The 17032-nt window shown below is 37.4% G+C and overlaps 1 protein-coding gene across 12 annotated transcripts in view; it reads left to right on the top strand.

The window, feature by feature from the left end:
• The window catches only part of SPAM1 (sperm adhesion molecule 1), a 35770-nt gene extending 23331 nt beyond the window's left edge, over positions 1-12439 (top strand). For 11 of the 12 annotated variants that reach the window (XM_015629001.2, XM_015628999.3, XM_015628997.2 and 8 more), the window contains 3 exons: positions 4365-5554; positions 7040-7129; positions 8935-12439. In XM_015629001.2, the coding sequence (XP_015484487.1) occupies positions 4586-5554; positions 7040-7129; positions 8935-9639 (1764 nt within the window). In that variant the 5' untranslated portion in view covers positions 4365-4585 and the 3' untranslated portion in view covers positions 9640-12439. The remainder of the gene's footprint in view (positions 1-4364; positions 5555-7039; positions 7130-8934) is intronic. The other variant, XM_015629008.2, reaches the window with a different exon arrangement.
• The last annotated feature ends 4593 nt before the right edge of the window (positions 12440-17032 follow it).

Raw genomic sequence — 17032 nt, 5'->3', positions numbered from 1 at the left:
GCTTAAGTTTAATTAATGTTACCAGATCTGCCTTGACTAAGCAATGGCTAATTATATCAAGGCTGAATTTTCTCATGTCTAACTTTCATAAAAAGCCTCAAAGCTGAATTCCTCTAATGTTTAGTGGCAGGTTTTGAACTTAAGCCAAACAGTATAACCAATGCTTTTTGATGCAATACACCATCCACTTCTGGGGCAACAAACATCTATTTATGTGAAGTTCAAGGGTATGTATAATACTTCTTTACCTTTTGTTTTCAGACTGCTTTGGTCCAGAGGAGTCCACCTTTTCAGGGACATACGGCATGGCCCAAATCTATGACTGTGTAGTTACCAAAACACCACAGCACACTTGCACTTTCAACCATGTGTGTTTCTGCAGTCCAGTTTATGCTGTTAAAAGTGATGCAATAATTAAGCCAAAAAATGAATATGATTTCCTCTAATGCTTAACCTTTACAAATGCCAGATCTGGGCAAATCTTAAGTCGAAGCTTTTTCCCTAGACAAAAGGCACTTAGCTCCATCAATATGTACTTCCAGTCAGGAATTCCATGAACAATTAGTGTTAATATATTGTAAAGTAATTGACTTTTTGACAAGGAGAAAGACAGCTTTATGACTCAGCTCACTTAGGCCAACATCCAGGAGACTGACATTTATCAGAGCTGTCATTGTTAGGCTGGGATGGAGGCAATCCTTTTAACTGGAAACTATTACATTAAATAATGTGTTAACTCATACCCAGTAGAGTACATCACAGCAAGATATGGAGGAAAACCATTTCTCAACAATTATTTAAATTTAACTTTGCAAGATTAACCAATAATAAATGACTTCTAGCTAAACCAGTAAATGTAATATTCAAACCAATGTTTTTCTCTTTTCCTTCACATCAAGTCAGCCTATCACTAAAATCCATTCATAATAAAACCTTACAGGAACAAATAATAAAATTTGGGTTCTGCAGTTTTCTGACTTCAACGGGGGCAAGAAATCTCTTATAATCAAAGCCAGAGGAACAGTAAAAGCCGAACAACTGCTACAACTTCTTTCTGAGGCCTTCCACTTTCTTATGACAAAACCAATTACATAAAAGATCACTGTCCTGGCAAATGCTGGTGTGTATCAGCTGGTTATGTGTGAAAATTTATTTAATTTGAATAAGCTGTATTTGTATAACTGGAAAAATTATTTCTCCAGAATTTCAGTACAGAATTCTTTAAGTTTGTCCTGGAAGTCTCCATCTGTATTCTCTCAGTAAGTGTCACTTAGGATAATGCAGGAGCCAGGAAGAGAGATGCTCTGGTGTACCTCATTGTTACAAATAGAAAATGTGAAAGCTGGATCTTGCTTTAGTGATTATGAGATGGTGGAATTCAGGATCTTGAAAAGAGGCAACAAAGGAAATGGCAAGATCATAACCACTGCCTTCAGGAAAACACATCTTGGCGTCTAGAGCCATCAGCTTGGAAGAATTCCTTAGGAGACAGCCCTGGGGAGAAGGGCCCACGAGCTGACTGATTTTTAAGAATGACCTTTTCCAAGCTCAAAAACCTCCACATACAGGAAACCAAGAAATAGTAGGATGAGCTCCTGGCAAAGCTCAGACATGAAAAGGAAGCACATATGAGGTACTAGCAGTACAAGTGAACAAGAAACACTATCTGAGTTGTTTTCATGTGGTTAAGAAAGCCAGAGCCCACTTGGAGATGAATCTGGCAAGATGTGTGAAGGGCAACATGAAGGGCCTCCAGAGGTATAGCGGCAGCAGAAGACAAGGGCAAATGTGGGCCTAGTGCTGTGTGGGGCTGTCAGGAGATCCACTAGCAAAGGACAAGCAGGGTCAGGAATATTTATGCAGACTGGTCATACACAAATTTATGGGACATAATGGAATGTGCCTCCAAGGAGTGGTATGTTCTGTAGAAGCTACTGCTGTCATCGTAGGGTCATTCTTGATAATCTTTGAATAGGCACAGTGACTGGGGGAGGTTCCAAGGACTGGAACAATGCAAATGTAGCTCCTTTCTTAAAAAGGTTAAAAAAAGGAGATATAAGGAACTATAGGCTGGTGAGACCAGCCTCACCCCAAACCCTGAGAAAGCAAATAATTCTGGAAACCATTTACATTAGGGAGAAGAATGTGATTGCAAGTAGTCAGCATGGATTAATAAAGAGGAAATTAGGCCTGCCCAGCCTGGCAGCCTTCTACAAAGAGATGACTGGCTTGATGGACAGGGGGAGAGCATTAGATACTGTTGATCTTGATTTTAGCAAGACTTTCAACATAGTCTCCTGTAATGTTCTCACTGATTAAGTACAAGGTAGATAACTAGGCGTGAAACTGAAAACTGGCTGAACTGTCAGGCTCAAAGGGTTGTGATTAGTTCAGGATGTATAGCTGAAGGCCCACCACAATCCAGCTGGAAGCCTGTTTATAGTAATGTACACTAAGGGTTCATACTCGGTTCAATACTATATAAATATATCTATATATATCTTGATTAATTATCTGAACAATGGGGAAGAGTGCTCCTGTGGCAAGTTTACAGATACTCCAGATTTGGGAGTGGTTGATATACCACAGGATCATGCTGCTATTTAGAGGGACCTCCACTGACTGGAGAAAGAGGCTGACAGGAACCTCATGAAGTTCAACGTAAGAAAACATCAAGCCCTACATCTGGAGAGGAATAACCTCATGCACCAGTACAGGCTTGTGAGCTGAATGGCTGGAATAAAGTTGCAGAATAGACTCTACACAGTTGACTGGATTGAGTAATGCATCCTTGCAGCTGTGAAGACCAACAGCCTTTTGGGTGACACTAACAAGAGTATACACCACCAACATGTCAAGAAATGTGTTTATTCCTTCTATTTAGCACTGATGATGTGACATCTGGAGTGTGGGGTCCACCTCTGAGCTCTCCAGTACAATAAAGCAATGGTCATACTGAAGTAAATCTAGCAAATTGCTACAAAGATGAATAAGGGATTACAGCATTTGTCATATGAGGAGAGGCTGAGAGCCAAAATTGTTTAGCTCGGAGGAGAGATGTTTTTTTCCCTGATGTCACCTCTGGGCAGCTGTGGGAAATGTATGGAGACTTGTTTCCTACAAGTTTCATCAAGCAGATCCCATGCAAATGAGGTGCTGCTCTTAAAGCAATTTAAATGAGCAGAGACACACCTTTCCTGGTGATCAGATCTGTGATCTAAGTCTACTGATTCTTGTCAGGGTTTCTCTAGTTATCACAACAGCAGCTGTGGAATGATGAAATATCTGCATCAACGTTTAGATTTCAGTCCACTCACTGGTTCTGTACAAAGATTTGTAGATTCCACTCCTTGCTGAATTCAATACATACAAACTAAAATCTTCTTTGCTTTTTTTTTAATCTGTCCTTAGAGATTTTGTCAGCCACTCCATGGCCCACTCATGTTGACCCCTGTGTTTTTGTGTACACTCATATAACCCTTACATTCCCTATTGCCTCATCACAAGGCCTCTACAGAAAGTGATGGATTCAGGTTTGAACCATTTCAAAATCAGAAGGAATGTAGATTTAGGAGTTACTGCACAGAGAATGCTTTAGCTAGTGGGATTCTATGTAAAAGCTAATGCCTGTACTGAGGCTATCACCACTAAGTGTGACTGCTCACCGTGGGTGTATGGATAGCCTCAGCTTTCCTAACGAACTGCATCCCTGGGCAGACTTTGACTCAGGGCCACTTCATCATACATCTCAAATGGCCTGAAATAACATATAGCTGGCTATATACCAAAGTGATACACAGGTGTTGGAGCCTGTTTAAAAGAGTCCTGGACAGAAAATAGAATGCCTACAATATTTCAGATACCTCACTGACTTAAATGACTATCCATCAATTGGTTTTTTGCCAGTGTAAAACAGTCCAGGTTTGTTTTGTGTTTTCCCTTAAGGGCTCTGTAAAATAAACAAATGAAAGATTAGAGCTTTATTTTGATGTAGGTGAGAAATATTATATATGTATTGCTGTTGATTAAGAGAAGTCACTATGAAACTGCTCATTTTTACAGACATCAGTAACTGACACAATCAGGACTGCTTCTGAGCACACTCACTCTGATCTATTAGCCACTGAATAGTGTTCCACTCTCTGTTTTAAATCTAGGTTTTTTACATCTAATTTTTAAGTGTAAAACTGACAGTGGAATAGTACAGTTTATTTCTCTATGATTGTACATAGTTCTTTTCCTTCAAAGAGGAATTGTATTCAAGCATTACAATACATTAAAAATCAGAAATGGTATTTGTTTCAAGGTTAGGAATTAAATATGTATAATTTCTTATTTTACATTTGCTTCTTTTTCTGCATTAGGTCTGAGAAGTTGTTGAAAAGTTTCCTGCAGCCTGAAATGACAGAGAGCCTTGTAAAAAGGACACCCCTATTTTACACCCAAAAATATTGCTTAATAGGTATTAATCTGAAGAAATATACTGTATGGTAAAGTTTTTCACAGACTACCAACATTCTGAGAACCCACAGAGCATTTAATTTTTGTCTGAACAGAAGCACCTAATGTCAGTGCACATGCTACAATGGAAACTGTAAGACAAATACAAAGTTTTGGCATCTGTGTTACCTGTATGTATCCTCTAGCATCTGGTGTGGTGTTTGCCACTCTTCTAGTTTCTTGCTGCTCATCTCTGAACATAAGAGCTCGTCCACTTGTTTCTAATTCACCTTTCCTTTCTATCTGGAATGCTCCTACAGAACTTTGTACTGAAAGGACTGGAGTGCAGCTGGACATGAATTTTTTTCCTCTAATTGGAAGCACATTAAAGACATCCATTGGGCAAAACATCACTCTCTTCTATCCAGACAGGCTTGGCTACTACCCTTACAAAAATGAAATCACAGGAGAGGCATTCCATGGCGGACTCCCTCAACTCTCGCTGCTGGAGAAGCATTTAAAAAAAGCCAAAGAGGACATCCAGTTCTACATACCTTCAGATGAACAACTTGGATTGGCTGTCATTGACTGGGAAAACTGGAGACCTGTGTGGATAAGGAACTGGGGATCAAAAGATATTTATAGACAGGAATCCATTGAGCTAGTTCAGCAGAGAGATCTCAGTCTATCAGAAGCTGAAGCCAGAGCTATAGCTAAAATGGAATTTGAATTTGCAGCAAAATCATTTATGTTGGAAACTTTGAAGCTGGGCATAGAAACTAAACCAAATCGTCTGTGGGGATATTACCTTTATCCAGACTGTTATAACTATGATTACAAACAAAACCCCCACAATTATACAGGAACCTGTTTAGATATTGAAATAGAAAGAAATAATGAACTTAACTGGTTGTGGGAGAAAAGCACAGCACTTTATCCATCTATCTATCTAGAGACAGCCTTAAAATCTTCCAGAAATGCTCAACTCTTTGTTCGCAACAGAGTTCAAGAAGCCATTAGAACATCCCATGTCTCCAACTCTAGTCATCCCCTCCCAGTTTTTGTATATACGCGTCCAGTATTCACAGATGTCTATGAGGAATATCTCTCTGAGGTGAGTGAAGCTAGACCTTAAGAAGTTCAATTTATATGGCAAGAAATTACCAGGTGACACTTATTTAGCAAATATACTATACTGCAACAGAAAGAAGTGTACAATTTTGCCTAAAATTTAAATTAATCCATCAAAGAAATTTGACCAAACAGAACGCTAAGAGGTCTATTTTAAAACCTTTCTCATTATATTTATCAGTGTTTTATGCTATGAGTTGTCCTCACATGTAACAAAATATCACAAAACTAGAAATCATATTTATCACATTTAGAGGAAAGAGATACAAGCAAAGTCTTGCAAAGAGAATTAGTAATACTGGGCTCACCCACTGCCTGCTTTTTAGGTTATAAGAAAAAAAATAAAAGTAAAATTGGGCCTTTATTTCCTTAAAAAGTGTTTAAAGCTAGTGAGAAAATTCTGTCATTAGCTGTAAGCAAATAGCTTTAAAAATGGTATTTCAGCATGTCATTGGTTAGTTAAGGTCAGGCTCTGATTAAAATCCAATCATCTTATTGCAGTTCTGTCTATACTTTTCCTATCACATTTTTATAGGCATCCACCCTATCAGAGATACCACCACTCTGGGGAATCTCTTCTTGGTGTTCCAGCCCATGAGGAAGGGGAAGTTAGTGTCCTGGTGATGCCATTCTGTCTGGTGTCTTCCCACATCCTGCACAGAGCATTAGCAAGTGTTGTCCCCAGCCCTGTGGATACTTTGAGGGAGTAAGGGGTGCTCACAGGGGCCCTGCTGGGATCCTAATGAATAACTGAAATCCTATAATCTTTACGTTGTTGTTGTTGGTGTTGTTGTTGTTGTTGTTGTTGTTGTTGTGCCCTACAGTAACTTGTTTTTTTGTTGGTTTTTTTCACTATCATGGTCCTCTCCCACCCCATATAGGCCTTAGCATTTTGCTAGGACTGGGCTAATAGCTGACCCCAAAAGGAGAACTGAACAGAAACAAACTTCCCAAATAATTCTCTGGAAAAGAGGGATTCCTACAGTGGAAAGCTTTTTCTCTTGCTACTTTTCTGTTTTAGCACTTTCTGGTAACAGAAATAAACTAAAAAAACCCCCCAAAAACCACCAAACAAAAAAAAGCTATGCTTTCCAGTATCTTTATATCACAGGATTAGTGAAACCAGTTGCTACCGACTTTGAGCAGTCAGGAGACAATGAAGCAAAATAAGCTTTAACATGGTTGGAGGAATGTATGTATGCCTAAGCACTGGCTGAGTTTTACGGCATTGTTCTTCTAACCTGATGGCATATATAAATTGGATATTGTTGGCAACATTTTCAGCTACCACCTGTGCAATCCAGGAAAAAATTGTGCAATTGAGAACAGGACATTTGCATTGTGTATCATTGCTTGCTGTCTTCAAAGTAGTTATTTTGGACATGTCATTCACTATATGCTTTTTTTCATTTGCCATTATGTTACAGATTACTTATATTTGTATGGTTCTTTGCATATTTTCCTTCAGGATGACCTGGTAAATACCATTGGAGAATCTGCTGCACTGGGTGCTTCTGGAATTGTGATCTGGGGTGATATGAATTTAACACAAAATAAGGTATGCTAGATCAATTATTATATGTATTTTTTAAGGAGAAATAAAGTGAAAAGGATGCAAAGCATTATCATCACTTACATTGCATCTTCTGCTTTTTAAATAATGACTCCATATTGCCACTAGATTTTGTAGTCAAAACCCAAGTACATCTGAGGTTTATTAAGGTCATCATTGACTACATAGAACAAGAGTTTCAGTGCATCAGTACAGTTGACTCTGGGTAACTGGACAAGTTACTATGATAACCATAGGCAAGTTAGTTCTTGTTTAATTAGTATAAGAAAGAATTCCTATATCTTCACTTCATTTTAGTCATGAAGTAAAGAAAGAATTACTTGGGTTTGCCAAGAAAAAATTTTGAAATACCCTTCTGCTTTTTGGAGTGGTAAACTTGGCAACAATATTTCAAGCACTAGGAGAAGTCAGTCTGTGAAAATACAACCCTAGCCTGTTCTGTGTGTTTTAAATACTACTTTGATTAATTTCATTGTATGAAGCATCTGAGTTAGAAGAAAAAAAACTGTAGTTGGTTTTAGGAAGGGGAAATACATAGTTTGAGAAACTGTTACAAGGATGTTCTCACAATTCTTTCCAGGTAATGCATTCATAAGCAGGCAAGTTAGATTTAACAAACTATTGTACAGCAAGACTCTTGTGAAGCCTTCTGAGTGCAAAGAACCAAAATACTTCATCCCTGCCAGACGTCCTTTCACAGAAAACATGGTCAAATACTCATCCACAGCTCTGTAAGGTTGCTATTCCCCAAAGCATCCCACTTTGACTTTTTTGTGTGCACCTCCCTTTGAGAAAGGGTATCAGTTGCACCTAGAACTTTTCAGCCCATTATCTCAATATCAGAACATACACGAGCAGCAACTTTTATTGACTGAATTTTGAAATTCCTGTGGGAAAAAAGAACTCTCCACAGCCCAATCAGACTATGTGTTTGTGCACTAATTGCACCTGATTTTTTACAGCTTTCACACTCACTAGCGTTTCAGCAATGAAATATTACTGCAAGCCTCACTTCTGCATCAACCAAAATTTCTTGGAAGTATTTTTATATATACATAAAAGAAAACCAAAAAACCTACACACATCTTAGATTCACCAATATCTCCGTGAGTATAAATATTAGACATATCTACATGTGGTATTGGGCAAATGCCCTAATGTCAGAAACAAAGAAAGAGTTACCAAACCTTCTGGTTATTAAACTGTGCCATGAATGCACAGAACATATTCCAATTTCATGATCAGTTAGAACAATCAATTATCTTAGCATACCTTCGATTTGACCACCATGCTTTTCATTTAAAAATGCCATGAAACCTCACAGCCCTATAGCCAAGTTATTCAGGTCAGGGGAAAGCTGAAAAGTCTCACTGGGATTACTTGATAGAAGAAGTATTTGTTTAGGCTGAAGAAGTGAGGTTTTTTCCCAGATCCATTCAAATTATTTAAGACTTAAAAAAAGGAACTTAAATTCTTCATGAAACTTCTTTAAATGCACCTGATTTAAAAAGCTACATAAAATATAGAGATGAAATGAAAGCTTAAAGACAATCGCTTTCTGATCTAAGTGATTTTTGTAACATCTCCAGCAACTACACAACATAAATTTGTTGTGATTCTTGAATTTTATAACAGCTTCTCAGATAAACTTGCTTCCAACAGCAAGTTATAGCTATTATCAAACCCTCAGTGGAAACATTCATAGATATATACTGTGGTACTGTTATTAGAATTACAGCATTTTAATGGTTTCCATACTAAACTGTGGAGGTATAATGTTCTTTTCACAGAACACCTGTAGAACTCTGGACAACTACCTTAGGAAGACTCTGACCCCATACCTCATCAATGTCACAATGGCAACCAGATTATGTAGCCAAGTGCTATGCCAAGACTCTGGTGCTTGTGCACGGAAGAAATGGAATTCCAGTGACTATCTTCACTTGAATCCTGAGAATATTGCAATTCAAATGGCAAAAGATGGAAAATACACTTTACAAGGGCAACCATCATATCAGGATCTGCAAACGTTCATAGAAAAATTTGATTGCCATTGTTATGCAGGGCACAGCTGTGAACCTAGAGCTGATATAAGTGACATCCATTACCTCCATGCTTGCATTTCAGAAGATATTTGCATTCAGATCTCCTCAAATTCATTTTCTAACATAGAAGACTCTGAAGAAAAGATCCTGTCTAACAGAACTGCATTTTCATTTACCTCTGAGAGTAAGGTGACATTATCTACACATCCTGAAATAGAAGATATCCAATCTACCTTTGGAAACAATATACTGAATATAACAACTGCAGAATATAACTCTGTTACAACTGCCAGTAGCCATGGTTTAGGAGAAAATGATACTCGCACTTTCAATAGTTCTTCATCCTATAAGATAAGGATGTTTAATCTGTTTCATTTAATTCTTCTTTTGAGAACCTTAATACAAATGACCCATGAAAGTGAGAATATCCTTTTCCCTGAATATATTTGAAATTCTAAAGGTTTTATTTACAAAACAAACAAATTCCTGAAAGGCTTATTGTCTTATCTGTATCAGGTAACCTTTTCTAATCCATAGGTGTCACTTCAACCTGAATGTATTTCTTCAGTTTAGTTCTATAAACTAATATTTGTGCCAAAGATATATTGGTCTATATATACTGCCTATGCCATATGAGAGGATAATCCAGAATAAGAAACTTTTTTACAGCTTACATTTTTAACCATTATACTTGGAAAAAAGTAATTGTTGACAATGCTCTTTCGTGTACTTCAAATTAAGAAATTAAATATATAATATATAAAATAAGTCATCAGGTTTGATGCTCTATGCAAGAATTAATTTCATTCCATATAAATGGAATTATCTTTTAAAAATATTTGGCTTAACTTTAGATCTGTGGAACTCTGCAGCATAAAATTTATCTGATAAATGTAATGTTCCTCTACTTTTCATAAAATCTTTAGGGATCCTGTAGTTTTTTCTTTAAATGAAATACATTTGTAACTCTGCAAAAGATTCTAATTTCAGTGTAAATATTGACTTTGAATATTACAGCTTCATTATTTAAAATTTGAGCTGTAGCAGTTTATGCTTTCTTCTCACAGACCCTCCCCCTTATTTCAGAAGTCCCTTTCCTGGTTTACAGTAGTTTTGTCTTGCCAATACTCACAACTCATGCGCTCTGCCTGTGCATTCTAGCCAGCACAGGTCACTAGTCCTAGATTCTCCATCCAGCTGTCCTTAGGAACTGGATAGGGCTGTATGTGACACTTGGACAGAAGTCTGTGCATGGGACTGTATGTCTTGTTTCTTTCTGAGGAGTCTCATTTGGTGAAAACTAGTTTGTTCCTTAGGAAAACTCAGCAGTGGAGGCAGAAAAATAAGTGTCACTGGGCACCTGAGACGATCTGAGAACCACCCTTCAGATTCAGAACTTAAAGTATTTGCTTAATACTATTCCATTGCCAAAATCAGTGTGACAGTAGCAGAGATACCTCAGAAGAAAATCATGCCCAGTATCATATCCGGAGTCTAGTTATGATTAACATATAGTCAGTTTAAGCATTTGAAGCAATTAACTGCAGTTTATTTGAAAAAATAACCTTTCAAATTATTATGTCAGATGTGTAATAGACAGTTTGCCTTCTGATGGGTGAAGGGTGGCTGTTGGCATGGATTAAAAATTTCCCTAGAGCCAGGCATGATCTGCAAAAATAATTCAACACCTCCCACAGATATAACCTGCCTCACTAGTGAAAATAACCAGGACTTCAATATAGTGCCCATTTAATTATAAAAAGTTCATTCCTTAATCCAGCAGAAAACATGTATTATATACATTTTCTTTGACTTTTCAGGTTGTTGGTCATAACAGAGATGCAGAAAATAGATGAAGCCTTTAACTTAACATGGAGAAATAATGTTTTATGGCTTTTGAACAGCAAGTTATCAAGACGAAGTGACAATTTTCTCATCCCAGTTACAGTGATAAGTCCACGAGTCAAAGCTGTTTCTGCCATTAATGTTCCAAGTGCAATCATGAATAAAAATATATATAAGTAGCAGATTGTTCAGCACAAAAGAATCCATATGGTTTTGACCACCTGTGTAAAACCATGCTTTTTTCCTCTGCAGCTTTGATACTGGTTATTTCATCTTGGGTAAAGAAAAGGCATGGTATCATAACTCCTTTGCCTGAACTCCCTTCACACTGCATTTGTGGTAACTATCAAACGGTCTCTAAAAACTGGAAACATCACTGGTAATGCTTTAGCAAAATTTGTATGACTTACATGAAATTTTATTTTTTTCACAAGGCTTTGACATGGTTAAACTGAAAGATACTGGATCTGTAGCACTTTGTGGTAAGACAGCTTGCAGGTTCACAAAATCTGCAAGTCTTACCATGAATACTTTTGATTATCAGCCAGGTAATAGCAAGAATAAAATTTGTGATGATTCAAGCAAGAAATCACCAAAAAAAGGAGGAATAAGAAGATAAAATCACAGGAGAGTTGAAACAGAGCACCAAGGACCTCCCAATGGATGCAGAGGAGTGAACTGCAGAAGTGAAAGAGTGAAGCAGTGGGGAATGTGGACTAACCAGTCTCTTCCCATTCAGCATTTTTATCTACCTGTTACTTAATATTGACAACCTTTCCCCAAAACTCACTGTAGATATAAAGGAATACACTAACTGATATGTTAGATCTGTTCATCCAATCCCATCTCTTTTTTATTCTTGAGAACAGCCAGGACCAGAAAAGTAAAAGGAAGATGAGAGGAAAGCAGTCTATTGCAATAAACTGTGCCTTCCTAAGATGCATATGTAAGTAGCTATCTACCTTGTGCTCTGATGCACAATGCTTTTCCAACCACCTTTCAAATGTTCATTCAGGATTATTTATGTTACCTATGTGTGTCTGCAATTCATATTTTAAATCCTACAGACTTCAGGATTTAGGTCTGCTATGTGTTAAATTACAGTATTTTCCAAATATATTATTTTTCTCTGTATTATATTTGTCTTACCTATATTCTATGATAAAGAGTCACCATGGAGTCAATGAGTCTCCACAGAGTAGAAGGAAAGAAGAGGTGCTATGCATTGCACTGCTGGTGACTATCATATGTTCAAAGCCAAATTTATTTTCTCGTGAAGTGGACCCATTTCCGAAGAGATTTTCTTCTATCCACTGTATTGCCTGTAATCATTAGTTAGCCTTATAGTTTTCATTGCTTGCATTCCTGTAATTTTGAAAAGATTAAATACTAGAGGAACAGTTCACTTTGATTGCCATTCATTATTTTGTGTTGCTCCTTTCTAGAGACCTCAGGCTGACAATACTTAGGGACAGGGAAATGCTAAAGTGGGTTTGATGAAAGGATCTGTTTAAGTGAAAGCTGTTAAATACCCTCCTTCAATGTTTTGACATTATGCTAAAATTTAAATTTAAATTCTGCTTCTCTATCTGAACAATATGGATCTAGTTTATTGTGGTGCTTATTCTGGGACATACAAAGATATTCACACTTCAAAGGGAGATGGCAACTGGCACTTAAAGAATCTGAACAGAATAAAAACAGTCCAGTCCTCACCTTACAGGTTTTTTGCTTTTTTGGTAAAAATAACAACATGGACAGATGTTTTGAGAGGCCAGTAAGATCACTATGTAGACAGCCTAGGATGTGACCAGAATCCTGAAGAGTTCAGTAAAATTTGCTTTATTTTCTGTATCACACTGGGATACTCTGTTGTAAATATATATATCAGCAAAGAATTGTACAGAAGATTTCGGACCTGTGCAATATGTTCTAGAAAACTTCCAGACAGATTAGATTTCTACATGTACCTATCCATCACTTTTCAGTACAAACAACAAGACAGCAGAGACTATTCCATAATTTTAAAACACATTCAGTTATGTAGCACTGATGACCTTTTTAAATCCCACTCTTTAAGCACACACACCTAAAAGTTACTTGAAAGACGTTTTCACACTGTGCTTGTGCCAGGTCTTTTGCCCTGGCAAATAGGGAGCAAAATTAGGGCCTGAGACTTCAAGTAAAGTTTCATTTCAAAAAAATAGCATTGATACAAAGAAAAAAAGTTTATTGCTTGTCTTAAAAAAATACTGCTTTATTTCATCTTTCCTAAAAACATTTTTGTTGTTTGTTCTTGTATTTTTTTTCCCCATGCTACTGAAAGCCATTGTATAAATGGCTGGAAACAGATTCAGAAAGCTTACTAGTCTAACTTCATCCCTTACCACTTCTAAATGATTCCCAATGTGTGGCTATCCCAGAGCTCCCTGTCTGTTTTTCTGGAAATACCTAATTGAATATTAACCTTGCTTCACAATATTTTTCATTATGATGATGATAATGTAAACATGCTGTAGCCAACATAAATTCTAAGCTTTTGTGTATACCAGTCAAGGATCAGGGTCCTTACAGTATAGTTCTTTCATACAGCTGTTCCAAAACTCTTGCAGCTACCCTTCTCTTCACTGTCACTGCCACTCAGGACTGCAAAAGCTTCTCACATTTGTTGTCCCCTTGTTATATATAAGTAAAGGGCAAGAAGGTAAAGGGCACCAATCAATATTAACATCCTTAAAGGAATAACTTTTGATTTAATTATGTTCACTATCATGGTATATTGATTACAGGTTTCTTTGCCCAGCAGTAATTAGATGACATTTTCAGTGTATGCTTGTATAAGCCTTAGTTTATAACTGGTAAGGTATTTTATTGATTAGTAATCAGACACAAACAGACAGCATGAAAATTAATATGGATCATTATTTTATATATTCAACCAACATTTTGGCTCTGTGCACACAATTCCAGAGGGTGGTGTTCAACACCATATATATCTGGCTCAAGGCAATATGCAGTCACCTGTCTCTGCCTTTGTTTTCATATCAGGAAATATATTTATTTAACAGAACTCTTCAAGATTCTGCAGAAGAAATATACCATATGTTGGCAGTCTCAAGGACCACACTGCTCCCTCAGGCTACTAGCAGGTTGAGAAAAGATGACAGCTTGCCTGTGTCAAGTGATGATTTCCTCAGGCAGGGACAAAACAACCACACATTTAAAGGGAGGCTAAGGGCACTCTGCAGTCCCACAATGAGAATATGGTTAATGTCACAACAGAACACAAAGCGCCTTATTACTGGGGCAGCTGGTAATTAAGGGCACTGGACTAATAACAGACTTAGGCTGCCTGTAAATCTTATTCAGCATGAACTGCATATACCAAGCTTAGGGGTCCAAATCACAGCATTTTTGATTTAAAAACCTGAATCTGCCACTTTGCCAGTCCTTACAGAAATCCTTCTTCACCTTTTCCCTCACCAGAGCATGACAAGAATTTAGGGCACATACTAGAGCCTCTGGGGCTGCAGCCAGCAGAGGGCACAGATGACACATGCAGACACTGGTGGGTACCTCACTGAAAAGTTCAACACGGTCTTTCTGCTCCTTTCAGCAATGCAGCTGCTTGACTTTGGCCTACAAACAGAAAAGATGACTAGTCACTCCCTAATGTAGTGCTTCACTAGCAGAAATGACTGATTCTACAGGCTTTTTCCCCCCAAACATCTGGTATATCAGGACAAACCTGAATATGCCAGTGAAGCATGCTTCTCATGCTCTCTTCTCTGGAGATTTTATTCAGCTGAAAGTTTCTTCTCCTTAAGATCTGCCCAGGGAGGTGGTTGAATCACCATCCCTGGAAGCAATCAAGAAATAATGAAATGTGGCTCTTAGTGCTATGGTCTAATTTACAAGGTGGTGATCACTCAAATGTTGGACTCGATGCTCTTGGATGTTTTTTCCAATCATAATGATTCTATGATCTTCAGCTGTCACTAAAATGAATGCTTAAAACACAGATAATGTGCTCAAATCTCTTTGGTAGTGATCTGAAGTACATATCTCAGTCTCAAATACCTTGTTTCTCCCCAAATACGAAAGATCTGGATATGCAATGTTGGTTCAAGTAATTTTGCTGACCATGTGTTTATTACATCTCCACCATTGTCACCTGAAACATAAGATACTTTTATAAATTTTTATAGTACAATTAAATCTCTGCAAAGGAGTAAGCTGCTTTGTTATCCCTTCAGAGCACCTGGAAGACTCAACAATCTGGGTACAGCATGGTCCCATAACACTCCTAAATAGATCCTTCAGTGTGTAAAACTCAATAGAAAAGACAGAAAAGTAAAATATTTTATCAGTCAGTGGTTAAATGTTTCCCAGAAAGATTAAGTGGCTTGTCTGTCTACAGCCACACAGGATAACAGGATAGCCTTTAGCTATGGAAACAAACGTCCTCTGAGCTGCAAACTGTAGCAAGGCAGCAATATGTTAACATACAATACTCTATTACCAAACAGTATGTAAAATAAAGAATGCCTTTTATAATCATACAGTTTTGCAAAATATGTAACAGATTTTAGAATAATATAACAGAACTTTAAGTTTGGACAACCCCCCAAGACACTATAAAAGACTTCAGTCATTGGACAACTGAATTAATGTTTTAGAATTTATCCATGCATCTTCTGCCAGCCTTTTATGAGGATATGCCTGAAATGTATTTTTTCAAAGTTACTATATCTACAATGTATTGTTAAGTAAACTTCCAGCACTATGAGACTCGAGCACTACTTAAAATTTAATATTTCTTGCAAAAATAGAGACTGCTCAATTTTATGTGAGTTGTCCTCCATGCAGTAATCAGTACCACTTCATTCCCAGAAATCACTCTCACAAATGGACTGTCTTTATTTTACACATCACCAGATGAGGGGATATGGGGAAAATTCCTATATTTATCAGTTTTAAGGCAGAAACATTTCATCTATTCACCCAAATTTCAGTAACTGCTTTGGCCAAAATAAGTTTTTAAAAATTGCAAAAATGAAAGATTAGTGATTTGCCTCTGAATTATTTCCCAGTCCTTCTACCCATCCAACCAGAAAAAACCACTTCATCAACTTTTCCACCCATTTCCCCAGTGATTTCCACAGTTAGTCGTAGTGTAAATGGTGAACTGGCTGATACATTTGTGACTGCTGGTGAGGATGTACCTACTTATTGAGTAGCCATCTGGCAACTACTCAGAGACAAGTAAACCAGCAGAGTTCTGCTACACTTCCTCCATGCAGGATCTGACCTGGTTCCTTTTACTTTGCTACCAATTTTCTAGAAACTTCAAGAGCTACATTGTGCTTTGAAACTGCTGAAGACACTATTACTGCCACAGTTTTAAGAGTGGCATCCAAAATTCTGACTCCACCCAAATTACCAATGCTAGGGAACAGCATTAGGAGAAATAGACTTCGTCTAGCCAGAACAAAATCTGATGCTACTGGGGGGGGGGGGAGCAAAAAAATAAAAAACAAAAAGAAAAAAAAGAAAAAAAGAAAAGAAAGAAAAAAGAAAAAAAAGGCCTTCTTTTGTTTGTTTGTGACTTGCTACTGAACATAAAATCTGCACAAAAGCAATCAGATTTAAGAGAAGAATGAAAAATAATTCCCTAACATTACCATTAGGTGGCAGGACCAGCTCCAGTGTCCAATTTCGTTATGGAAATATGCAGTTGAATTTACAAGAGCAATAACTCAGTAATTTTAGAATTACACTAGGAGTCATTTTGAAATCTATTTTGGTATCTAAAACCAGGGTATGAAAAACCATGTAGTTTTTCACATCTACAGCTAGCCCACAACCAAATGCTCTTAGGAGCTTTGAGATTTTGTGGTCCGACTGAGATAACCAGTGAAGTTTTGTCACAGACTGCATTCTCTAGATTGCTGAATTATGTCTAAAAAGACGAGGAAAACCAAATTTCAAAATGCTT

The sequence above is a fragment of the Parus major genome, chromosome 1A, assembly GCF_001522545.3.
Source record: "Parus major isolate Abel chromosome 1A, Parus_major1.1, whole genome shotgun sequence".
NCBI classification, from domain to species: domain Eukaryota; kingdom Metazoa; phylum Chordata; class Aves; order Passeriformes; family Paridae; genus Parus; species Parus major.
This window is presented reverse-complemented; position numbering and strand designations above follow the sequence as displayed.